This window comes from Grammomys surdaster, unplaced genomic scaffold (genome assembly GCF_004785775.1).
Source record: "Grammomys surdaster isolate TR1022 unplaced genomic scaffold, NIH_TR_1.0 131, whole genome shotgun sequence".
Taxonomy (NCBI): Eukaryota; Metazoa; Chordata; class Mammalia; order Rodentia; family Muridae; genus Grammomys; species Grammomys surdaster.
The window spans coordinates 5,479,037-5,506,059 of record NW_021604589.1 but is presented as its reverse complement, the minus strand read 5'-3'; the positions used below and the strand labels follow the sequence as shown (position 1 = coordinate 5,506,059).

Below are 27,023 nucleotides of genomic sequence, written 5' to 3'. Positions count from 1 at the left end.
TTGGCACATGTCTGTAATCTTCACTGCAGGAGGAGGCAGGAGGATCAGGGTTCAAGGTCACCCTGGGCTATATGAGACCCAGGTTCAGAAACCAACGAACAATGTCAACCAATAGTGTATATATTTAGTAACCAAATCCAATGTATCGAGTATATCTTTTGTTGTTATAACTTGTAATTTTACTCATTGCTCCCATCTATGATTTGGTTTCCTCATGACTATCTTATGTGAGAGGAATTTAACAGGTTCCATCTTTTTTCTGATATTAAATTCTTGTTTCTATTTTTTAGAGTCGTGCTCCAATTTCTGCTAAACTTGTGGCCAATATGCTGTCAGTCGCTGGGGCTGATCACATCATTACCATGGACCTGCATGCCTCTCAGATCCAGGTACGAGCATTGTGTTTCTGCCCACCATTAGGTCCTAACTCTCCCTTAAATAATTTTGAAAGATTTTTGAGTCTGTACAACTACTCTCGTGGCTGTCTGTCTTTCCTGTGAATGCCACCATTCCTAACACACACACACACACACACACACACACACACACACACACTGCTTCCAATTCATTTCAGAGGAGCAGAAACCTTTTCTTACATGTTTTGTGGTTCCGTCTAAACTTCTGGAAATCAGCATAGTAGAGTGTATTTTATGTGTTTGTATACATTGGATGTTTTCCTCAGTCACTCCCCATCTTAAGTTTTGATGATAAGGTCTCTCGCTGAACCTGAAGCTCATCAATTCAGGAAAGGTGGCTGAGCAGTGAGCTCCAAGGATCTACGTGCCTCTGCTTCCCCAATGCTGGGGTTATAGAATGTGCATGATATCATGCCTGTACTGCAAGTATTCTATACATTCGCACACTGAGCCATCTCCCTAGTCCTGCATATTTGTAATTTCTTCATAACTTCCTCTTTTGGCGCGAAGACAGGCCACATTTCCTGGTGCTGACTTCTGATATATAATGAATGTGAAGTATTTGCTTTGTGCTAAGTGCTAAAACAACAAAAATCCTCCTGTCTTCCCGATTGCCCTGCAGTGCTGTTCTTTCTCTCTGTGCACAGAGCATCACATAAATATCAGAGCACGCCCAGAAAATGGACTGGGTTGAAAGATGTCTTGTGACATCTTTATTGTTAGATTTAATTCGGTTACAATTACCTACAGGGAGACTGTTGTATAAAGGTATCTTTGGGATTAATAATTCAAATATTATTGCAAGATAGCAATTATCTTTTTAAAAATTTGCATCTAATTAGGCTAACTTACTTTCCTTATGGAGCCTGTTGTGCAGTGGCTGAAAAGAGCATCCTACTTGGCAGGTTGCATATATAGGTTTCTGTAAGTGATCTTAGAGATAGAACTTTCTGGTGACTAGTCCAGCCTCTTATCTCATCTTGTCTCCAGTCTAGGCTTCAGACAGGTATATGGATCGGCATTGGGAAGCCCCAAGGCACAGTGGCCAAGGTTCACATTGACCAGGCCATGATGTGTATTATACCACCTACAAAGTAAGGAACATGTGGTTGAGATCCTACACAGGGTCAAGCAAGTTCCCTAGCTGCCAGAAGATCCACATCTCAAAAAAATGAGATACCACCAAGTTTAACACAGATGAATATGAAGGGATGTTATTGGAGAAGCAGCATTTTCTCAACAAGTGTGGAACAAATATCTCTAAGCATGGTCCCTCAGGCATGTGACGATTCCTGAGGCCATGATGCATTCCTGAGGTTTTCCACTGTGTTGAACAGCTGACCCTGCCAATCATGTACTCTAATAAATCTTACATTCAATCAGAAAACTAAGTAACATTGATTTTCTTCCTTAGGGATTCTTTGATATTCCTGTGGATAATTTATATGCAGAACCTGCAGTTCTTCAGTGGATTCGGGAGAACATCACTGAATGGAGAAACTGTATTATTGTTTCTCCAGATGCTGGAGGAGCCAAAAGGTACCATACAAGAGACACCATGCAGATGTCTCTCTTGTTACTTTCCTGATTTCTGTATTCCTCTATCTTGTTCCCTTGGGGAAATGGTTTAATAGTTAAAGCTATTGCCCCACAAGCTTGAGGGCTGAAATTAGGTCTGAAGAATTTATATAAATGCTGAGTACGCTTAAGGGTCTGCCTATGATTTTAGCCTTTGAAGGCAGGGATGGGGGAATTCCCTGAGCTGTCTGATTAGCTCAGGGTTTAATTGAGAGACACTGCATCAATAAATAAGGTAAAAGAGCAATCAAGGCACATTTCTGACATTAACCTGGAGCCTCCACATCTATGTGTACATACATGTGCATCACATAAAGGCACACTAAAACCTCTATAGAAAGCACACTGTGTGTGTGTGTGTGTGTGTATTTTGCTGGGGATAGTACTTAATGCCTCATAGATGCTAAACAAGTGCTGTATCATTGATCTTTATCCCTGCCCCCCACCTCCTAGCTTGCTTTTCGTTGCATAACATTTTATTTTGCAAATGAGCAACCGAACAGGTCTCAGGCTTTGCCTCCAGGACAGAGAAGCCGTCACACTCCCAGCATTTCACATCATTCAGGAAAATAAAACACACACGTGCATTCTATATAATAAGAATTTTAATTAACACAGTTGACTGAATTAGTCCTTCTAACCACAAACACTTGACTGGAATAGGCAGAATAGAACCCAGTTTTTCAAAATGGATGTGGAACAACAAGAAAGGGGGTCAAAGTCTGCCTGTATTACAGATGGAGCTGGACTGTACTCTGGTGGTCTAGGGGTGTGGGTGAGATGGCGAAGGGTTGGCAGCTTAGCCTGCCCCCACCTATTAAAGGGCCTCTGTAAAGTAAGGTACTAAAAGCTAAACCCCTAGCCAATAAACAAGGCCCTTGGCTGAGGAAAAAAAGTAGACTCATGAGAAATCCAACCACAGGTTTGTGCCTCAGGCAGGTGAATATGAGGGCTTACCTTGGGTGTTGGACTCCCTGGACTAAGAAAAGTAACACAAAATTAGTCTGAGGCTGCAGTACCGCTATGGAGAAAGACTTCTACAGTTTGAGTTGGTAGGGAAGCAGTCACTGTAGAATGTGACCTGTCAATCTGATTATCCAATGCTAGGCAGCCCCAAAGGCCTAATATGCCAGATTCACTGTGTACAGCCATCAGGGTACAGGCAGCCAGTACATAGGAGAAGTAGAATGACTGGTAAATGAACACATTTAAAGAAAAACTGAGCATGCTACCACAGTGGCAGCCTAAGGAAGTGGCACTGAGTGGCAGTGTCAACCAGCTCTATGGAGGGAGAGCTTCAAGAAGTGTACAAGCTATCAGGGGACTTGGTGTTGAGGAGGCAACAAGAATAAGGTGATGCTGATCCTACACTGTTTACTGCAAACTGAGGCTTAAGACTCTGAACCTTGCAGAACTTGCCAGCTGCTATCTGGGAAGACAAATCCTGGTGGAGTGGAGTTGCCTTGCTAAGGTAGGGGCCACCATAAGAAAGGGAAAGGTACAAGAGCTCTCTATCCACCAGCTAAATTAGAGAGATTTATCAGTGTGAGTCAGTCATCTGAGTCCAGGGTCAAGAATGGTGATTAAGCTTCAGAGCGACTCAAAAGAGCAGTGATCTTGGGTGTGGCTCACTGGTGGGACATTGGTAGGTATGCCCACAGCCCTGGATTTCTTCTCTAGCACTACACAGACACATTTGAGTATAGACACACACACACACACACACACACACACACACACACACACACTCACACACTCATTCTCTCGTAGCTTCTCCCATTTTTGGATATCTTTGTCTACCTGTACCCCTGTCCTAGAATCTTAAAAAAAACTTGAGTGGGCCATAAAGGAGTCCCAATGTCCAATGCATTGTGGACCCTGGTGTTCTTAGCTGCTGTCTAGCAGCCACTGGTTCCCAGCACAAAGAGAAGCAAAGAGGGCAGGTAACTGGAGAGGGACCCTCTGACAGCTGCCAGAAGTGCCTCTGCACAGGATGGAGACTCACATGAAAGACAGTAGCAGTTAGGTTCCAGCTAGGCAGGATGAGCTTGGGAGTAAGAATACATTGTCTAGCCCAGAGCATGATGAGCACATGTGACCTTGGGCAACACACTGAGGTTTTCCTATGTAATGTCTTTTTAACAATGTGAGTGACTTTGCAGAGTCATTTCTCCTGGATTTCTTCCACATCAACTTTGATATGGAAGTTTCCCAAAGTCATGAGGTAGGACATGCATTCACATCTATCACATCTCCTAGGCCAAGGGGTCCAGGAGTGTTAGATAACTTGGGTTATAATAACAGCAGTAGAGGGTTTCAGTATTTTTTAGATTTCTTCAACGGTCACTGTTAACCACCTCCAGGACATTTTCATCATGCCAAAAGGAAAAACCCCATGTTCCTTAGCAGTTTCCACCCACGTCCCCTGATCCCATTGACTACTCCAGTGTACTTCTATGGGAAAGCATGTAGAGATGTGTTCAAATCAATTGATCATACAGCGAATGACCATTTTGTCTGGCATCAAGAAAAAAGAAAATAGAGCTTTGGCCAGAGCAAGTCTAAAGAATAATAGATTCCATAGCGTTCTTTTGGCTGTTTTCCTTTTCCTATCCCAACTGTCTCTATCTACAGCCAAAAATATCATTCATACTTTCAGTAAAAATATTGAACTGGAGGCTGGTGAAATGGCCCAGAAGTTAAAAGTCCCTGCATCCAACCTGAGTGATACCTGGAAGCCCATAGGAGAAAACTTATTTCTACAGTTTATTCTGACTGCCACATACGTGCTTTGGGGTGTGTGCGCACACACACACACACAGAAACACACACACACGCACACACACAGAAACACACACACAGGGTAATACAAAATTAAAACAAATTGAAAGGTAGTAAAAAAGGTAGCTCAGCTTCATTAAGTACTGTTCTTTCCAGTGTAAGGATAGTGTTCAAACAAGTCCCCTTGTTTCATAGACACATATGGTAATGTGTTACTATGAACGTGGAATGTTTCCCCCAACCTCCTTTGCCTGCACACTTGGACCACAGCTGTGTTGGGAGTTTTAGAACCTAGGAGGTAGAGTGTTACTAGAAGAAGAGGGTCACTGTGGAGTGGTAGTTTATAGCCCACATCAGCTTCTGCTTGGTTCTCTGCTTCCTGTTCCTCTAAGATGTGGCAAATAGGAACCACCTGCTCCTGCCACAAAGAAGCTGCTTACTACCAGCCATTTCCTACCCCGATGGGCTTTGTTTCCTCAAATCAGCAGCCGAAATTAAACCTCTCCTCTTTGAGTTGTTCTTTGTCAGGTGTTTGGTCACACCGGTAACAATAACATAGATGCTGTACACACTTCTCCACGGAGGGTTTTAACAAGCGAACTTGCTATATATTTTACCAATACTCCCACCGTAATGTAACTTAGATTCTTGATCATTTTTCAAGGGAGGGGGTTTATTTTTCCTTGTGATTTGAAGGTATAGCCTATTAAGGCCAAGAAGGCATGGCATCAGGAACATGAAATAGCTAGTTGCATTGCATTCTTGGTCATAAAACACAAGTGCTGGGTCTTAGTGCTTCTCTGTTCTATTTAGTGGGAAAAAAAAAACATTTCAAGGGATAGTACCACCTGTATTCAGGGTTACCTGGTTGGATTTATAGCTGTTTAATAGTCATGTGTGTGTCTGTGTGATCATTCCCATGCTTCTCATTCAGACACTGTTGTTTGTGTAATCCAGAATTAGAGACTTGTTTTGACCTTTTGTATAGTTATCTAAATAAGATACATTTTTAAAAGTAGAACTGACAACCCAGAGACACATGCCATTTAAGTTTTGGTGAACAGAGCCCAAAGTGAGTCTTTCAGAAAAGAAATTCTAGATAGTGTTGTCCAGTATGGCTGCCAGTGTCTTGGTACCCACCCTTGCTCACATACTGTATTATCAGTTTCATTTGGCATGTAAGACAAGTGACCTATGGGTATATCTTCCTGTGAACTCTGGCTGTTCTGAGTGAGATGAGGCATCCTTTCTGGAATGATGATTTTTCTGAGAGTACAAACTGTCGGCATCCTAGCTGGAAACTTTTACCTGTGGATTGCCAAAGGTAGGATATTACCTTTTCATGAGTGTCTCAGGTATTTCCCTAGTGTTTTATCAGCCTCTCACTTTTATATTCTTATTCCCTGAAGGACTTTGAAAATCATCTTACAGTTACATTTTGGCTTCTGGGCCCATGAGGCACTTGCCTTTCTCTTAAATTTTTTTCTTCGTTTACGATTTTGGATGTTTTCAAAGATCCCTTTTTCTTTTTTAATGTTCTGATTTTTCTTGCATTTGACATTTATTGGGAAATAAAAAGTAAAATAAAAATCTAATTCCCACCTCTCCTCCACCAGCTATGTAGTCATTCAAGAACTATTGAATTACCCATCCTTTCTCTATTGGTTTAAAACAACATCTTTTATTATATACTAAGTTTTTCTATCACTTGCAAACTCCCACTTTTAAAAATCACAGAAGAGGGCTTGGGAGACAGTCAGTGGATAAGTGCGCTTTCCGCTCAAGTGTAAGAATCTGAGTTTAAATTCCTAGCACCTGTGTAAAAAGTTAGGCATGGCTCCATCCCCCTGTAACCGTAGCACTGTGTCAGGTATCAACAGAATGATTAATGAGGCTTGCTGGTTGACAGCCTAGCCCCTGGTTCAGTGAGAGACCCTGCTTCAAATTATAAGGTAGAAATTGATAGAGCAAGAAATTTGATGGCTATCTCTAGCCTCTGGACATTTGTACCTGCACACACATCTCTCCTTCCCCCCCTCCTTTCTCCCTCCCCTCCATCTCTTGTCTCTGTGGAGAGGGGTCGGGGCTGACTAACTAGAGCAAAGTGAGTAGGTGACCAAGTTTAAACTGTTCGTCTGTTTCAAACTCCTCAGAATACTCTCATTTAGCTATCCCTACTCCCTGTGCTGGGAAACACAGGCTCTTTAGGGATCCACAGCACATGTAGGGATTTGTGTCACCTCTTTTCTCTTTACCTTGTCTGCTATACTTCCTTGTCACCATCATACATTGCAATGGACTACTACCACTGACAGTCCCGCTGGAGCAGCCTGACAAATAGTGTGTGTTACATGGAGTTCATGATAGGATAATGTTGATTTCTTTGCTTAAATGCAAAGATATACTGCATTAGAGAACTATCGGGACTATCAAGACTGTTGTAGAGAAAGCTTCGGGACCAAATCTTTCCAGATAAAGCTTTGTCTTGCCACAGGAGGTCACTCTTGGGTAGTCTTCAAAGTTCAGTTGAGTTGATGAGGAACATCTATCTACCAATAAGAAAGAAGCCTCCCTATAGTAAGTGTGTGTGTGTGTATATGTGTGTGTGTGTTTTACTATATATATAGTAAAAACAAATATAACGGATTGTAGAAAGTACATGAAACTCAGTGCTTAATATATAACCTTTTTTTCTGATTATATGCTTTTTGAACATGTGCTATCAAAAATTTGAAACTTGAAAGGAAGAAGAATTTAATACCTTATAATTTTAGGGACACAGATAGGAATGATTTAGTGTATTTGATGTCCTGAGAATTCACACACACACACACACACACACACACACAGCACATGGGGGGGGGGAGAATCACATATACAGGATATACAGGCGTGGGAGTGAAGTGGCTCAGCAGAATACACAACTTCCAAGGGTTGTCCTCTGACCTTCACAAGCACAGAGTGGCCTGTGCATGCCTGTACTCACACTCATACTACTAACAACTAACATTTGAACAATGTATTTATGGAGAGATTGCTTGGAGAGTAAACTGCTTGCTGTTGCCCTGAGTTTTATTTACATTGGTGCCCAGCACCAATAGAAAAGCTAGGTGTGGCAGTGTGTGTCTCTGAACACCAGTGAGGCAGAGACAGACAAATTCCAAGGGCTTGCAGGCCAGCCAGCCAGTCTAGCCGCAGTAGTGAACTTGGGGTTCTGTGAGAGGCCTGGTTCCAAGGATAAGGTAGAAAGTGATGGAGGAAGACACCCAATACCACGATCTGGCTTCCACACATACAGGCACCAATCAAACATAATTTTTATTCTAGCTCTTTCCACCTACGATTTCAATGTGATCTGTTTTATTAACCTCTTTTATTAGAGGCACATCAAGTCTCCATTATGTATGTGGAATTAGTTACATGCAGCTTTCTCAGGAAATGATAATATTATAGCGACCCAGGGGATTTGGTACAGGAATCTTTCCCTTTTGCTAATGTTGCATGAACCAGCAAGGAACTGACATGGCTGGAACTCCACCCAGATCAGGTGTCTTATGAGTTTCAGTGCTAAGAGCCACAGAGCTCACTTTCCTTCCCTGGCCTCTCTGCCTTTCTGCCTGCCTGTTTGCAGTGGGATTATAGGGTTACACCTGGACTTAGAGCTTCAGCCACAAACTGTAGTGTCTCCCATGGACCAAGGGGCTCTTCCTGTTTCTTACCACATAAATAAATACAAATTAGTCCATATCTACATTTTACATAATCTGGCCAAGCATCTTTTCTTGAAGACAAAAAAAAAAAAAGCTGTCTCATGTTCTGAGAAGCCACCTTTAAAAGTTTAAAAGGCTTATCATGAAATTGGCATGTGCATAGTATATACTTGAAAATGATTATGGGGCAAAAAGTTTACCTGCCTTCGAATTATAGCCTTTTTTCAATTAACTGTTTAAGTAAGGAAACTTGGTAGATGGACAGTGTCAGAAAGGCAAGTTGTCTGCTGCTATGACTACGGTTTGGGTTCCTACTGTGGTTTTATCGAATTGAATTTTCAGGTTGTACAGTTGGCCTAGACGTATCTTTATGCTGCCTTTACTGTGAAAGTGCAATTTTAGTAGCTATAAATTCCTAGCCTGACTCCAGGGTGGATGCTGAGGATTTCTGCCATTCCTTTCTAGGTAACCTATCTTTACCTCTTTTAAGATGTCATGTCTTCCGTAGTTTTATTGTACTTGCTTGGGAGATTCATTTATTGGGTTTATTGCTCAGAGGATTAGAGTCTTCCAGTAATTCTAGGAAATTCTCAGGCATTGTTTCCTTGAAGTAAGTGTGTGTGTGTGTGTGTGTGTGTGTGTGTCTGTCTGTCTGTCTGTCTGTCTAGAGGTCAACTTTGGGTATCATTCTTTAGCAGCTGTCGGCCTGTGTTTTCTGAGACAGGCTTTGTAACTGTGACATAGAGTTCCCAGTTAGTCAGCCTGTCTGACCCACTGCCCCAGGAATCCTCCAATCTCTACCTCTCCCAGAACTGTGATAACAGACACATACCACCTCACCCAGCTTTTAGGTAGATGGTGGGGCTCAAACTCGGGTCTTCGTGTGCATGTATGGCAAGCACTTTACCAGCTAAGCCACCTTCCAGCCTCTTTTTCTCTTGATGGAGGACAGCTAGCTACTCCTGCCTCTTTTCACTCCGCTCTTCATGACTTTGAGCTTATTTTGTATGTTTCTGATCTCTCCTTTTTTGGGTTACATTTTAGACTATAACTTCATCTCACCTTTAATACACTCTATCTAGGCATTTGCATTTTGTTAGCTACTGTGCTCATAAGTTCAATAAAATTTAAATATACTATTTTCCATTTCACAAAAAAAAAACATTTCTTTTCTCCCAGCTTTTGATTGCACATTCCTCATTACCCTTTTATTCTTACCCAGACATCCATTTTATTATTTTAACATGAAAAATTCCTTCACCTTCATTTTCAACTAATTCCAGTGGCTCATTCTTTAGTCTTATGATTTGATTATAGCTGCTTCTGACTCCCATTTTGGGTGTCTTGTTATCCTTGGATGTTTTATGTCCCCTCTCCCTTTTTGTAGAATCCTGAGATTTTGTGTAATCCTGAGAGGACTTGCACATATTTCTTTTGGGTTCCTTGAAGAACTACCCCAAATTATCACTTTAAATTCAACTCTCTGCTTGTGGGTTTTCATCACATACATAATGGGAACTGAAATAAGCAGCCATCAGGAGAGCTGAGATGTGGTTTAGAATGTTCTAAAAAACATCTGACCTTTACCCAGAATCAGAAATGAGGCAGGGTAAATGCCCTTCCTGTTCCCACGGGGGTAGCAGGGTGGAATTTCATTGCTTGTTACTCTGGAGGGGAAATGTGCGAATCTCTGTGTTACACAGGGATTTCCTATTGGAGTCTTGTTTCCACTTGGTCCCAGGTTTACTCCCTCATCACCACCACCCTTCAACAGTCCCAGCACCAAAGCACAATTTTAAGATTATTAAAGGGCTGGAGAGATGGCTCAATGGTTAAAAGCTCTTGCTATTCTTACCTAGTAGAGGACCAGAGCTGGATTCCTGGTACCCATGTCAGGCAGCTCAAAACCACCTATAACTCCTAATTCCAGGGGATCAGATGCCTAATTCTGGCATTGGTGGGCACCTGTGTGCACATGTTTATGTTCCCATTTCAGCTTCTGGGTATATTTGTGATGATCTTTTCCCCAAATTTCTGCTTTTGCTACCTTTGTACGTCTTTCTGTTGAGAAGGATAGTCAAGCTGCCTAATCTCCCAGAAGGTCAAAATGCAGTCTCAAATACCATGAAGACTTGAATTTAGATCCCTAGCACCTATGTAAAAATTAGACATGGCTGCACTTATCTGTAATCTCAGGACTAGGAAGCAGAAACAAGCAGATCTTAGGAAGCTGTGAGGCAGCCAACCTAACCAAAATGGCAAGCTCTAGGTTCGGTGAGAGCTCTGTCTCAAAGTGATACAGTGGAGCATGGTAGAGCAGGACACTCTACATGCTTGTCTGATTTGGTCATATTGGGTAAAAGGCATCGAGGCTGTGAGAATTATGGCTGAATAAGTTGTATAGAGTTCCATCCGTTCTACCAATTCATCTCTCAGATGAATGCTCAGAAGATTTGAAGAAAGAGGCTCATCTATTCATATGCTAAATACATAGCCATACAATTAATAGGTATGGGGTTTCCTTTTGGTTTTGCGACATGTTTTGGAACTAGACAGAGGTTAATAGTTGTGTATCACTCTGAATACACTTAATGCTGTTAAACATACATGTGATATATATCATATTTTACTACAATTTTCAAAACTACTAGTCATGTTGAAAGTCTTCAGACTTGAAGCATAGTAACCTGAGTGGAGTGCTAACATTGTGTGTGTCATGCTGCCCTCTCGGTCACAAAAAGTGAGTTTTCTCAGACAGTTGTCTACTTACTTTGTCCTGATGCAATCACATACTGCTTTTTTTTTTTTTGGTTGTCATCTGAGGATGACATGATGAACGATATTCTTTTCTATATGAATATCCTCCATGGTGAGGGAGTAAATCTGGAACCAAGTTTTAAAAAATAAAACAAGGAAACCCTCAATGCCACATTGTACTGATGCACTGTTTCAAAAGAGGTTTCATCATCAGAGTCTATTTTCTCAGACAAACCCAAAATGTTGTGAACTCGCTCCCTACCCTGATTTTCCGTTCTCCTTCTCATGCGTGCTCAGGTTTTCCTGAATTGGTAACAATGAAAAGTCACATTGGATGGCAGAGGAACTAGATTCAGGCGGGCATGGGCAAACTTGTGACACTGTAACGCTCTGTTGTCATGTGGAAAGCTTTCATTTGAGAACCCTGCAATCGAGGTTTAGTTTTAAACCCCATTTTTTATATTGTTTGATAATGTCATACATGTGTATAATGTGTCCTCATCAAATCGTCACTCCCCTCTCTCACCTCCAGTTTTGCACCTACCCCCACCTCCACACATACTTTTCCTTTCCAACTTCATGTGTTATTTTAAAACTTGAAAGATGGCTTAGAAGTTAAGAACACTGGTTCCTTTTCCAGAGGACCTAGGTTTGATTCCTAGCCCCTACATGGTAACTCACAGCCATCTGTCACAGTTACAGGAGATCCAACACTCTCTTCAGGATTCCATGGACACTGTATACATGTGGTACACCAGGCAAAACATCCATGCATATGAAACAAAAGTAAACTTTTAAAAAAAATTCATGTTCTGAGTAAGTTTACAATTTTGTGTTGGGTCTTATTCATAGTTGTCCTTGGCTACATGTAGCCTACAGACTTCAGGTTGAGTACATATGGATAGAATCTCATTAGGCCTCAATGATGCCTCTTTTCACAAGCTTGCAGCTTGCCTGGATATGCTACCAAAGACTTTTGTCCCTAATTTGGTTCCAGAAACCAAGAAAATGTTTAAGTTCTAAGCACCTTGTGTTAAGGTGTGCCTGTGAGTTTTAAACAAACTCCGAAATCCTAACAAATGCAGTATCAGTTTCCTAACCAGCAGTCTTACCAGCTGCCAGGGTGCCCTGACATTTGTGGCCAGTTGCAATAGAGTTCATCATTAACCTGTTCTTCCATGTAGATTGTATGGTGCCTGGTATCACAAGTGTTCTACTCCTTTTCATTATCATGACTATGGTTGCTTGCTGAATGCTTAAAATACGTATTTCAAAAACAGATTTTATTTTTGTTTTCAGTGCTAGGGATGGAACTCAGGGATTCATACATGCTCATGAAAAGTCTGTAACAGAGTTTGTCAGTGAGGAAGTGTTCACTAAATAGACTAGCATGGCTTGCCAACAGGACCCAGGGATCTGCCTGTTTCTGGTTCCCCAGTTCTAGGATTACAGGCATGTGCCATCATTCCTGGCTTTTTAGACATGGATTCTATGAATTGAACTCAGGTCTTATTCTTCCAAGGCAAGCATTTCCTATTGGGCTATTTCCCTAGCCTAGTGCCCAGTAATATTACGTTCTTAGATGTTCCCTTGCTTCTTTCCACAGGGTTACATCAATTGCAGACAGACTGAATGTGGAATTTGCTTTGATTCACAAAGAGAGAAAGAAAGCAAATGAAGTGGACCGGATGGTTCTCGTGGGTGATGTGAAGGACCGTGTGGCCATCCTGGTGGACGACATGGCTGATACATGTGGTACCATCTGCCATGCTGCAGATAAGTACGTGGGATTGATTGCTCAGAAAGACAAGACATCTTCTTTTTTTTGGGGGGGGGGGTTCGAGACAGCGTTTCTCTGTGTAGCCCTAGCTGTCCTGGAACTCACTCTGTAGACCAGGCTGGCCTCGAACTCAGAAATCCGCCTGCCTCTGCCTCCCAAGTGCTGGGATTAAAGGCGTGCACCACCACCGCCCGGCCAGAAAACATCTTCTTAGGAAAGAAAAACATTTTAAAATTGTGTGTGTGTGTGTGTGTGTGTATGTGTACACACTCGCACATACATATGCATTGAAAATGCATGTATGCTATGGAACAGTGGTGGGTATCTGGATAACTTTGGTGAGTCAATTCTCCCCTTACACTGTGAATCACGAGGATCGAGCATAGCTTGTCAAGTGTACTTACCCACTAAGCATCCATTGTTAGAAATTTAGCCTATTTTTCTTAATTAATGCTGATGAATATACACCAGTGTTTTAGGCCAAAGGAGACAAACACGACTACAACCAAAAACCTACGGGCTTTTTTATGTTTCAGGTTGGACTTTCAGATCATTTTTGAAAGAGTCAGAGAAAGTGCTTCCCTAGAAATCAGGCCCAGAAAGACATGATGTTTATTTGTTTTCACCCTTGCTTCCTTCAGCTCAAGCTTTAGGCTAGCCTTTATAGCTCATGTGGCTTTCCAAAGGCTACAAAGCCTTGGAAGGCTAGGAGCCTCTCCCACTCCTTTGGCCATGCATGGCTGTGGAACACAGTTTTAGATGCTTTCACTGTCTCACTGGTAATATTCTGACTTGATGAATTATCATATATGTTGGCACTATTGGTTGAAATCAGTGGTTCTCAATGTGGGACAGTTGGTTCCCTAGACAGTCTAAAGACGTCAATGGGTGTCACATTTAAGGACATGGGAGTGTTGTTAGTGTGTGGACCAAGGATGCAACTGAATTTTCCTACAGTGGACAAGATAACTACTTATGAGAAAAAACATATATAGACATAAGTGTCAGGGTTGATAATCTTTGATTTAACTGAATACAAAGCATTTTGCTAACACATACATTTAAAAGATTGTATTTTGGGATAATAAATGCAAATGGATTTTGTCCCACCCTTTCTTTTATAGGGCACACTTTTTGCTTGTAATATAGAGACAAGGTAGAATATTTCAAGAATATTTAAATATTTGTGGACACCTAGTTCTTTTGAGATGGGACCTTTCTCACTAGTTCTGGCTTGTTTTGAACTCAATCTTCCTGTCTTGGCCTCCCTAGTACGAGGGTTACAGGTGTACCCTACGTTTTATAACATTTTGTCTTTTATTGTGCAGGTTACTCTCAGCTGGTGCCACCAAAGTTTATGCCATCCTTACCCATGGAATCTTCTCTGGGCCAGCTATTTCCAGAATAAATAATGCTGCCTTTGAAGCTGTTGTTGTCACCAACACAATTCCACAAGAGGACAAAATGAAACACTGCTCAAAAATTCAGGTACTGTGTATACCTCAGGCAGATCCATGCATCAAGGCACCTGCTTCAGACCTTTCAGTACTATCCGGCCTTCTGTTTGCTAAGACAGATGCTAGTAAAGACCAAAGTTTCTTACCCCAATGGAATATTATTCATATTAGATCCCTCAGAAAGACCAGAATCGAGAGGTGAATGGTCATTATTTGGAAATAGCAAATGAAAAAAAAATGAGAGAAAGCATGCAGACAGGAAAGAAGGAAATGGAGCAGAAAGGAGGCTGGGATGAAATGCTGTTAGTAGAGCGCTTGCATAGCATGTGTGAATCTGGGTGTTCTAGCCTCAACACCAAATAAAGTAGTCGTGGTGATGCACACCTTATAATGTCTGCACTCAAGGAGGTGGATATAGGAAGATCAAGCACTCAAAGTCATCCTCAACTTCAAAGACATCCTAGGAGAGATGAGGCATTATCTCTAAAAAAAATAAAAAATAAAAAACAATGTAAAAAGGAAACAGGAAATGATCTATATAGGGTGGTACTTGAAAGGTAGAGGCAGGAGTATCATAAGAGCAACCCGAGCTACACATAATCTTGTCTCACAAGCAAGCAAAATGAAACAGCAACTGGCAACAATAGTAGATGGAGAGAAAGAAAAGAAATAGCAAATGAATAAAATCACAATATAAAACTATAAGAGAATGGGGGAAATAGCTTGATAAAGCACTTGCCTAGCATGGCCAACAGTGAAAAACAAAGTTAAACATAGACTTACTGTAGGTATATAGTCTCTTGAAAATGGAGTAGGGACAGGGCAGCCAGCTGTACTAAGCATATATAGTGACCTACTTCTTCATGCGCCTCCTGACTATATGACCACAAACTAGCAGAGTGGTAGTAACTTCACACTAGTACAGCATCTTTTTTGAACTGATCTTTCAGTGACCCCTGGCCAGTCATTCCTAGAAGCCCTGGTCCCTCAGTAAACATGAGGTGCAGTGGTGTTTTTCATGATTTCTGATCCAGCTGAAAAAAAAAAAGATGTCATTTGAGCCCAAGGAAATATGTTTGAAAATTGTCAGAATAAAGCCCCCTTTAGTTTGTATGCCTGATCAGTAGTACTTGAGTAACGGCTACCCAACAGCCACGTCTAGCCCACCTCTGTATTCTAAAGTTTTACTGACACATACTCATGTTTCATCTCTATGTGGCCTTTGCCTTTGCACCACAATGAAGAACTGAAAGTTTGATGCAGAGATTACCCAAAACTATTAACCTTCTGATATTTTACAGGAAAAATAGTTTGCTGGCCCCAAGGTTAAAAGATGATCATGGTTGTGCTTTTATCATGACAATGTTTTTAACAATTCTTGGGGCCAGTGAGATGACTTGGCAGATAAGCACTTGCTGCACAAGCCTGGCTATCTGAGTTCCATCCCCAGAAGCCACTTAAAGGTAGAAGGAGAAAACTGACCCCACAAAATTGTCTTCTGTCCTCCATATGCATGCTGTGATACATGTGTGCCCTCACACACACACACACACACACACACACACACACACACACACACACAGAGGGAGGGTGGGGAGAGAGGGAGAGAGAACTAATGCTGGTGATGATGATAAATAATAGAATTTTTAAATTTTTATTGGTTAGTATTCAAAATTGAGATGTAGCCAAGTAAAAAGGTAGATTGTGTAAGATTTGCTTCATATTCAATGAAAAACATTGCCGTGTTTTATAAAAGGATGCTGGGATTATAGTAAAAACTTAAGAAATAAAATGAAAGTTATAACTTAAAAAGAAAAGATTTGCTAAATCTTCTAAATAGAGTAGACCCTCTGCAAATGAATAAAGAAAGCTAAGTTTTAAATAGCCAATGTCCCAAGAAAGGACCATCTGTGGGTAGCACCCCTGAGTGTCCACACTGAAAATCTTCCCAAGAACTGATAGTAATCGGCTCAGCTGCCTGTGATGTCTTTGAAGCTAAAGCCCACAGTTGTTTGTCGTTCCCCAAAGAAATGGCCTAAGGAGGTTTGACCAAAACACATCATCTATGTGCTGCAAAAGACATTTGTAGGCTTTCTGGCTTTTCAGCTTTTAAAGAACTAGAACTCACTCCTGTCTTGTGTTTTTTCCCTTGCTATTCAGGTGATTGACATTTCAATGATCCTGGCTGAGGCCATTCGAAGAACCCACAATGGGGAATCTGTGTCCTATCTGTTCAGCCACGTCCCACTGTAGTCTGGATTGGAATATTGAAGGTGGAGCAAGCCGCCTCCAACTTCTTACTGTCTTTGTCTGCCTGCTGTTTTAGCATTAGGACTCAGCAATTCTAGGATGATCACTGGCAAAAGCATCTGATCTATGTACACTCTGAGAGTCCTCTGTCTCTCCTAAAGCTCAAGACTACTACTTTCCAGTTCTGGGGGAGGGCAGAGGAAGGTGGTGGTTATTTGGTCTTTAAATGAACTGATATCAATGAGAAATAATCTTTTCCCTCATTCTTTTTTAGTACTTTGAGGCAACAACTTTTAAGCCTAAAATCCTATTGTGGAAATTTGTCATACATATATTTTGAGGTTGCCAAAAGTGACTTCAAATGAAAGCCTTCTGTGTAAATATATAATAATGCTTGTGGGTATTTGGGAAAAATTCTAAATAGCCTTTACTTCAGAGAGAACCATGAAAGATTTATACTATCATGAATTTTGAAAAAAATTTTTTAATGATAACTGGGTTTATTTTATTGCCCTTTATCAGAACTCAATTTTATTGAGCCTAAGGTAGTCACTGACATACTGGCTTTTCTTAGTAGATATTAGACATATTGAAGACAATATAAGGTTGTATCATTTTTAATTGCCACTTTGAAGATATGTCATAACTGTCAACTTACCTGAAACTCTCAAATTATGATCAGTAATCACTGTAATTTGGATACCATTTCAGGATGTAGTCAGTGAGTTTGTGGCCACATTGATGTACAACTTTGTTTCTCGCAGGGGAATTACTCTTTAGGATGCAACTCCTCTTCATGCATTTTCCCCCATAATTTCTTGTTGTAGATGTCTACCAAAAGAAAGACTCCTTGAAGTCTCCTCTCATTTTTAGGCTGATCATCATTTTATTTTTTTACATACATAAAATGGGGAAGTTTTAAGGGTGCCACCAAATGTTCTTATTCAAACCCTGCATAATTGACCTTGAGTTAAGTGTTCTTTGGCCCTATGTCATCAGAAGTACTAAACCTCTAATAGTTATCATCTCTAAAGCTCCTAAAATGTAGATAGGAGAGGGTTTCGAAACAGTGGATGCAAAAGTAAATAGGTGTTCCATTAAAATAAACTTCGAAGAAATGGTTCAAAAGCATTGTGAAGAAGAATCTCACTAGGGATGGCATTCTTGATAAAACGATCTTTTAGTGAAGTGTGGAGGTATGTGACCATTATCCCAGCACTATATCACAAGTTTAAAGGCCAGCCTAGACTACACAGTGAGTTCCAGCTCAGCTTGGGCTGCAGAGTTGAAATTGTGTGTCATAAAACTAAAACAGACCAAAAAAGGCAGTTCTATAGCATCAGTAAAAGTGGACAGCCTATCATTTTGCTTCTCACAAAGAGGAGGATTTGCCTGTGTACCTAAGTCTTAGGAATACTAAAAAAAAAAAAGTCCCCCCCCTTGCTAAGTATTATAGATAAATTCCCAGCCCTAAATTCTGCAGGTAAAAAAATCCTATCCATCTGAGTAGCACACTCAACCAGAACTTTCGAACATGAGAAGTCAGAGGAGCAGAAGTCAAATCAATGTTACAAAGTACAATTCATGTTATTACAGAAACTGGCATTTTGATAATACCTTATTTGTAACTGTTCTGAAGAAAGTGGTCCCCATCACCTGGGATGTTCTGTGGTACAGTCTGCCTGTGCAGTCTTGGCTAGACATGTGTCAAAACTTATTTGATTTGATGCAACTGTTACTTTTGATAAATGTGTGATGTCTGTATTTCTTGTGTTTTTTGGCTGTGACAAAGACATCCTTGTGCACACCCACATGGAGATAGCTCTGTGTGTGTGTGTGTGTGTGTGTGTGTGTGTGTGTGCACGCGCGTGTGTGTATACATGTCCCAAATTGTTGGCATGACAAAAGCCAGTTGCTAATCATTTAATCTAAGATATTTAAAGCTTAATGTGTACAGTGGATCTTAAAATAATAATCTTAAGATTTAAAACCCTGCCAGAAAAATCTACCTGGCTGTCCTCTGAATTTAAGAACCAATGGTTTCTGTCCTTATGTGGCCTGAGTTAGTATTTTACAGTACTTCTGAATATATTTGTGAACTAAGTAGACTGGACTGAGCCTTAGACAGTGGAAATACCGTTTTAAATATTGATGGTTTCAGTTTGGCTAAAATGACAAAGGCTGCCTTATGAGCAGCCTTTCATATTCAGAACTTCCATGTTCCTTGCTGCTTGTGGTAAAGAAATGTAACGGGAATCACCAAATAGATCAGCTCTCTCCAACTGTATGGAAGCAGAGTATGTTAGGCATATCTAGCCAAAAAGGGGAGCCAGGAAAATGTGAATATACAAAAGTTGTTTCGCCTCCACCTAAATTGTATTAGTCAACTGATAGCTGTTCATATCCTAACTTTCCTTTGTTAGATACAATGTCGACTAAATTCAGGAATATATTCCTTGCAGTGCTTGCCCTGGTTTTAGAGACTAGAGAATTTTGAGATCCAGTGCTGTTTACTAAGACATTTCAATAAAATCATGCTGACTACTTTGTTTCATAGTTTCATCATTTTGAAATTCTGTTCTTGATGAAATGATCTGCTGATGAAGTGCCTGAGAATGTTCGTTGCTACTATGTGATAACAATCCAGTTTGCAAAAGGAAAGCCAGAAGTAATTAAAATGTCATCTTCACCATTTTGAAGCCTTTTCTTTGTGAAGGACTTATTAGCTATCTTCTCTCACAAGGCATCATAGTTGCTCCACCAAACACATCCAAACTAAAGACTAGGAGTGGGGAGATGGTACCTGTTGCCAAGCTGACCTGAGTTTTCAGTCCCTGGAACCCACATGGAAAGAGGAGAGAGTTGTCTCTGACCACCACATGGAAATGTGGCATGCAAATGCCCACTCCCACACACAAATATTCATACATCGCTACAGTGTATTATACATCACTACAGTATATTATACATCAAAGTAGAGAAATTCACTATCCATCTGTTAGAGCAGTCCAACCTTAAGTAGAGACTACATGGAAGTTGTCCATGTACTTTGTTTTAAAGGATGCCCCAAAGGGTTCCTGTCCTTTTAGAGCACACTCCCTTCACCCCCTGTTAGGTGATGCTTTAAATTTTGCTTGTGGGAACAAAATAATTGCATGCAAATGTGTGTTTCTGCCCATCTGTCTGTATATACATGTTCATGTGTGTGAGCATGGGTATGAATGCCAGAGGTTGAGTTGAGACAGCATCTCTCACTGAACCTGAAGCTCACTAATTTGGCTATACTAGCTGGCCAGTGAGCTCCAGAAACCCTCTTGTCTCCAGTGCTGGGATTAACAGACAAACTACTGTCATTTTTTTTACATGGGTTCTTGGGATGCAAATTCAGGTCCTTATGCCTCCTATAAGCCCATGCCTTATAGACTTCGACAGTTCTCTAGCCCCAGGACAAGATATATACACAATTATTTTCTTGGGTGGATGGGAAATGCTTGAGTGAAAGTGACATCCAAAGACCTTAAAAATCACCAGACAGTCAGGCATGGGGGGTACATGCCTTTACTTCCAGTACTCAAGAGGGGAAGACAGATGGATCTCTATAAGTTCAAGGCCAGATTGGTCTACCAAACAAACAAAACCACTATGCAATATAAAGAACTGCCACCAGGTCTGTGAGGAAAGAACACCATAAGGTTACTTAAGAGAAGTGCTGCAAAAGAGAGGAGGAAACAACACACCAGTTTTCCTCTGGTACCCAATCATGCTGCCACATCTTGGAAGTGTTTCATTCCTTATAGAAGTCCTCTCTAATCTACTCATGAACTCCAGGCACCGGGCCAAATGGGGAAGAGATAGTTGAAGGCTGAGGAATTTGGAGCATTGAATCTAGTAAGGAGCTCACTGAAGGGACCAATATTTGAGGTGGTAATTTGCCATAGAATTGTCCAGAATGCAATAGTCATTTTCCAGCACAGACTGTGCTTCATGGTATGTTTGAAGGAGGGTAGCTGGTGTCGATGGGAGCTTCAAGTAGAAACATGACTATATCCCTCATCTAAATTGTGTGTATAGACTACTAAGAACTTATCATCTTATGGACCTTTGTGGTGCTAGGGAGATGACTCAGCACTTAAGACTGCTTGATATGCAAATATGAAGTCCCAAGGTCAAACTCCTAGCTTGTATATAAGAAGCCAGATGTCGCCACTCACATGCCTATAGCTCCAACACTCTGAGGAGTAGATACAGGAAGGTTGATGGGGTTTGCTGGCTGCCAGCCTAGCTCCATATTCAGTAAGAGACCCCGTCTTAAAGGGATAAATCAGTGACAGAGCAGGACACTCTATCTCACACAGACAAATGATCAGATTATATCCTAACTAAATTTTAGAGCAGTCATTGTAACTATGTCTTCAAATGGGTGAAAGTCAGGAAAAAGCAAAACAGTCATTAGTTTTGTGGGTGTTTAGCCTAAAGGGAGATCAACTTCCTTGCCTACCATTGTAGAAGAACTAAGTACTTGGTCTTCTCACATGCCTCACTGTGTCAAAGGTAGCACTGAGGCAAATAAACAGCTGTATGTAGGAAGCACTCCCAGTGGGCTGCAGAAATGGCAAGTAGGGATGAATGCCTTGTGACCATGGAGACACTGCTCTGCCAAGACCTTGTTCAAGCTGGTTGTGCTCCAGGCTTCCATCACCATCCTATAAGAAGTACAGTTGAAAGTGATGCCCAGTTGAGTTCTGTGGCCAAACGATAAATCAGCTGAACTCATTTTACATTTTAAGAGAGTGATAAAATGGGAAATGAGACTGTCTGAAAAAAGGAAAGCCACGGGAAGTGCCCTCAATTGGGAATGTGGCAAACTGGAGTATGGTCCTGACATGCTATAAGCACATTGTGACCTCATGATAAGTGTCTGTACTCCCGTGAGACTTATAATGTCTATGCAAAACTCATGTAAAAGAAGATCGTTACCAATGCCCCAGAAATTTTATCATTCAAGGTTTACTTGAAATCGTCGGACCCACTGATGACTGTGGTTCCAATAAGGGAATGGGAAAAAAAGTTGATTCTCTATCTTCTATTGAGTGGCCAAATCAGTTTGGTTTGTATGGGACTTTGAAGTGAAGGTCTGATACCTCTGGAAACTCTTCAATGCTGTTATACCTGGGACAATTGGTTGCCATAGTTCCCTGCCTTTTAAGGTGAGAAGTTATGGACTCCCAGCACTACTGTTAAGATATGGAAGAACATGGAGCAGCTGCAGATGGAAGGTGGAGGTTATTCTAAAATTGATAGGTACATTGTTTGGAGGAGAATATATATGCATTGCACATACAGGTGTAGGAACTGGGCCGTCAGGTGCACAATTTCAAGGGGAGAGAGAGAGAGAGAGAGAGAGAGAGAGAGAGAGAGAGAGAGAGAGAGAGAGAGAGAGAGAGAGAGAGAAACAGAGCCTCAAAGCAAAATGGGAATCTGAGTGTACTAAACTATCTCCTATGTTTGCATGGCTCAATCGTAGGGAATAGTGGTAATTTTAATGGGGATGGCTCCCAAAGGCTTATATATTTGCACAATCGAGTGTGGTGGAACAGGAGACATGCTTGCAATTGCAGGATGTAGGAAGCTAGTAAGAAAGATAAGAAATTCAAGGCTATTTTTGGTTACATAGTAAATTTTAGGTAAGCCTGAGCTACATGAACCCTGTCTCAAAAAAAAATTCTAATAACACAGCATTTATAAACTGTGTAGTATTATTAAAAAGGAAAAAGTTTCTATATAGCATGTTCAGGAGAGGTAGGGCTACATAGAAAGACCCTGTCTCCAAACAACAACAACAATTATTATTATTATTATAATAAACAACACAAAGTGAAGTGCCTTCATGTATGTACTGCATCAACTTCCTGCCTGGTGGCCTTGGAGGCTAGAAGAATCCATCAGATCCCCTGGAACTGGATTTATGAACAGTTGTGAGCTGCCTGATGTGGGTGCTGGGAACTACACCTAGGTCTTCAGCAAAAGCAGCAAATGCTCTTAACCATTGACCAATCTATCCAGTCCCTGTGTAGTGTTCTTTTGCTTTGTTTTTGTTTTCTGAGCAAAGGGCTCAGTATTTTGTGCAGGTTGGGTGTGGAGTAGAGAACTTCTTGTCTCTGCCTCCTGAATACTGAGATTGCATAGTGCACGGCAATGCCCAGCTGAAGCTTCATGGTCATTGATGTTTACAACCCAGCATCCTTCAAAGCATCAGAAACAACAAATCTTGACGTATTAATTCTTTTACAGGGATATTTTAGAAATCCCAAGAGGTGGCTATTAGCTTCATGGCTTCTAATGGACTATGTTTCTCAGTATTCATGTCATTACGGACTGCCTTTCCATATTGAGTTTGGCCTTGGGTAACAAATAAAGTACTAGTAAGAAGGAAGTAAGCACAAATGTAGTATGCTGGTACACCAGAGCTTGTTTCTCTTAAAATTCTTGCTGTTAAGATCTAGCCACCGTAACAAGAAGTCCAAGTTAGACACTGAAAAAGGGGAAGTGATCATGAGGCCAAAGCAGCTAGAACCAGAGTTCTGGCTTCAACAGGCCCGTCTCCTTATTTCCCAAACTCCTGAACAAAAGCAATAGATAGAAGCAAAGCCATTTAACTGATAGACTTATGGGAGAGGGTCTCCCGAAAGACCATAACTGTGACCAGCTGAAAAGCTCACAGCACAGCTGCAGCCAGCACTGTGGGATTAGGAACAAACTGATGTTGTGTTAGAACCCTAAGATTTGTGTTGGTTCTTACACATCAACAGATAAGTAAAACATGACCTTATGTAATATGAGTAGGAGCACCAAATAAGGGAAAGAAATCCTTAAACTTCATAACTCAGAACTTGACAAATTGCTAAGGTCCTGGTTGATTCCATAACTTGCAGTGAAATAAGAAAGTGAGCCATGGAATGAAGTCCTGGAGAGAGTGCTCGGCAGTTAAGAGCACACATGGTCTTGCAGGTCGCAGCACCAATGCTGGGTACCTCACAACCGCATGTGACTTCACTTGCAGGGGCTCCTATTGCTAGCTCCTGGTCCCACAAGCACTGCACTCATGTGCACAATCCTGACACATACGCATAATGAAAAAAATTAAAAGACAGGAGACTGGCTTATTGATAAATCTATTTTTCTCTAAGAATTGGCTTAGCTTACCCTTGTGGGCAAATTAGATTTAACAATAGCTGCCTCTGAGCTATTCTGCTTTTACATTTGCATGGGTGAGGATACTTCTAATTCCATGGAGTTTTCAACAGGATAAAGACATTGCTTGAAAGGCAAACTGAGGCATGACAAAATTTTCAAAGGGTTGATTCCAACAAACAAGATTTTACACCTCAGAAGCTCCAAGCCAAAGTGACTCAGGAACTCTGCAGAAGAAACACAAAGTGGAGACAAAACTTCTATAGGATAACCATCAAAGTAAAGGAACGAAAGTGCTTGACTGGTTAACGTTAGCAAAAGCTCTTGATTTAATTAGAAATGCATTGACTGCTTCTGATTAAATGGGCTTAAGTTCTCACTTTTAGAATTGTGGTCCCAATGGATCCCATCCACATCCATGTTCATGTTAGGAAATTAATTGCCCTGTCACTGAGCTTTGGCCCTAAACCCTGATTTTCTTTAATATATGCATTTTCAAGAAATAGCTAAGTTTCACCTATTATTGTCATTTCATCCCCAAATACCCTTTCCTTTCTTTGAAACCAAGTCATCTAGCTACTCTATGATTTGTATCAGGGGCCTTCTTTCCAAACATCTGTGCCTTCAGACTCATTTGGTAAACTCCCGTGTGTATTTAGGACCAGCCTTTAGCCCTAAAGAAGATGTGTGTCACATTAATTTGCATGTCCCACCACAGTGTCTTCACAGCACTTTCATTTCTTAGTAAAGGGAAACTTAACCGAAGAACTAAGCATCAAGGTAGTTCATATTGCAGTTTAAAGGAGGCATGGCAAACAAAAGACAAAGTTAATCATGAGTGTGGAACTTTATAATTCTAAAAAAAAAAAAAAAAAACACCATACACAAACACTTAGGAAGTTTGTGTTCCTCTTTCATATTCCATTTGCAAAGAGCATCCTCAAGGTATCTGCAAATCTCTCATATAAAAGGTTATTGTGTTTTAAATGTCCTAAGATATATCTAACTAACGAGGTCAAAACTCTGGACCTGTTATGAAAACAATGTGGTGTGTGTTTGCCTGCATGTTATGGAGTGAGAGCCTCACATTGTGGATTAGGATGGCTTGAAGCGTATTATGTTGGAAATAGAAAAGAGAGTCACCATGTCCAGGTCTAATGTTTGTCATCAAACATCTGGCTTATATCATCAGAGAGCTGAAACAACTACAGAAACAGGAGTCTTTAGGAATGGTACCTGTCTGTCTCTCACAGGTTCTCCCAAATCAGGCAAGGTCTGTGTGTGTGTGTGTTTCTGTGTGCCTCTCTCTCTCTCTCTCTCTCTCTCTCTCTCTCTCTCTCTCTCTCTCTGTGTGTGTGTGTGTGTGTGTGTGTGTGTATGTGTGTGACAGAGAGAGAGGGGGAGAGAGAGAGACAGAAAGAGAGGGAGAAAGAGAAAGATAGAGGGAGAGACAGAGAGAGATATCTATTCATTGGATCCACTTGAGCAATTCAGTTACCAAGTTTATGTAGTTGGCCATCAGTAAAGAATTTCTTCAACTTTAAGAAAGCATGTATCATAGTAGCTCTTTTCTTTCCTTTTAAAGTAATTTTAATAACATTATATCCTTTCCTCCATCCAGCCCCTCTGACGAACCCCCTCTTGTTTCCTCTCAAATGCATATCTCCTTTATTTACAATTATCGTCACATAATGGGATGGATCCCCAGGTGAGGCAGTCTCTGGATGGCCTTTCCTTCAGTCTCTGCTCCACTCTTTGTCCTGTATTAGATAGGAGCAATTCTGGGTGAAAATTTGGAGATGGGTGAGTGGCCCTATCCCTCTACCACGAGCTGTGCCTATCCTCTGGATATGGTCTCTACAGATTCTCTCTCTGCTTTGTTGGATATTTCAGCTAATGTCATCCTTGTTGGGTCCTGGGAGCCTCTTGCTTTCCTGGCATCTGGGACTTTCTGTTGGCTACCCCCAGTTCCTCATCCCCCATTGCTACACACCACTGTTCAATTTCCTGACCCCCTGTGCATCTCCCCCCCCCCCCGCCAGTCTCCTCCCATACCTGATCCTGCCCCTGCTTTCCCCTCCTCTCCTCTCTTCCTCCCAAGTCCCTCCCACCCTCTACCTCCCATGATTATTTTGTTTCCCCTTCTAAATAGGGTAGATGAATTCATATTTTGGTCTTTCTTCTTGAGTTTCATATGGTTTGTGAGTTGTATCATATATGCAGACATCAAACCCAGACAATATTGCTGATGTCAAGAAGTGCTTGCTAACAGGAGCCTTATATAGCTGTCTCCTCAGAGGCTCTGCCAGAACCTGACCAATACAGATGTGAATGCTTGCAGCCAACCATTGGACTGAGCAATGGAGCCCCAATGGAGGACTTAGGGGAAGGACTGAAGGAGCTGAAGGGGTTTGCAACCCCATAGGAAGAACAACAATATCAAACAACCAGATCCCCTAGAGCTCCCAGTGACTAAACCACCAACCAAGGAGTACATATGGAGGGACCCATGGCTCCAACTGCATATGTAGCAGACGATGGTCTTATCTGGCATCATTGGGAGGCGACGCCCTTGGTCCTGTGGAGGCTCAATGCCCCAGTGTAGAGAAATGCTAAGGTAGTGAAGTGGGTGGGGGAGCACCCTCATAGAAGCAGGGGGAGGGGATGGAATAGGGGGTTTGCATAGATGAAACCAGAAAGGGGGATAACATTTGACATATAAATAAATAAAATATCCAATCAAAAAGCAAAAAAAATAAAAAAATAAAATTATCATCACATACATACCTAAATACACAGATACAACCTGCTCAGTCTGTACAACGTTACCTTGTATGTATATAATCTCAGAGCTAGTCACTTAGTATTGCATAGCCAATTGAGAGGTTCTTCCCTAGAGAGACTATTTTTCCCACTCTTCACACCCCCTCCCAGTTACTCATAGTTCTTTATCTAGGGTAGAGGCTCCACAAGTTTTCCCCTTTCCATATTGATGTCATCATTTTTGTTAGGGTCTTGTTTAGGCATACATGGTGATGAAAATTCATGGGTGTAGCCTCTCTCTCTCTCTCTCTCTCTCTCTCTCTCTCTCTCTCTCTCTCTC

The 27,023-nt window shown here is 41.3% G+C and overlaps 1 protein-coding gene and 1 pseudogene across 2 annotated transcripts in view; both read left to right on the top strand.

The window, feature by feature from the left end:
* Positions 1 to 19,278, top strand: part of Prps2 (phosphoribosyl pyrophosphate synthetase 2) — a 36,314-nt gene extending 17,036 nt beyond the window's left edge. For both annotated transcript variants that reach the window (XM_028762125.1, XM_028762122.1), the window contains exons 3-7: positions 291 to 389; positions 1,831 to 1,955; positions 12,849 to 13,022; positions 14,351 to 14,510; positions 16,640 to 19,278. In XM_028762125.1, the coding sequence (XP_028617958.1) occupies positions 291 to 389; positions 1,831 to 1,955; positions 12,849 to 13,022; positions 14,351 to 14,510; positions 16,640 to 16,732 (651 nt within the window). In that variant the 3' untranslated portion in view covers positions 16,733 to 19,278. The remainder of the gene's footprint in view (positions 1 to 290; positions 390 to 1,830; positions 1,956 to 12,848; positions 13,023 to 14,350; positions 14,511 to 16,639) is intronic.
* LOC114616745 lies at positions 1,245 to 1,362 on the top strand (annotated as a pseudogene).
* Positions 19,279 to 27,023: the final 7,745 nt, after the last annotated feature.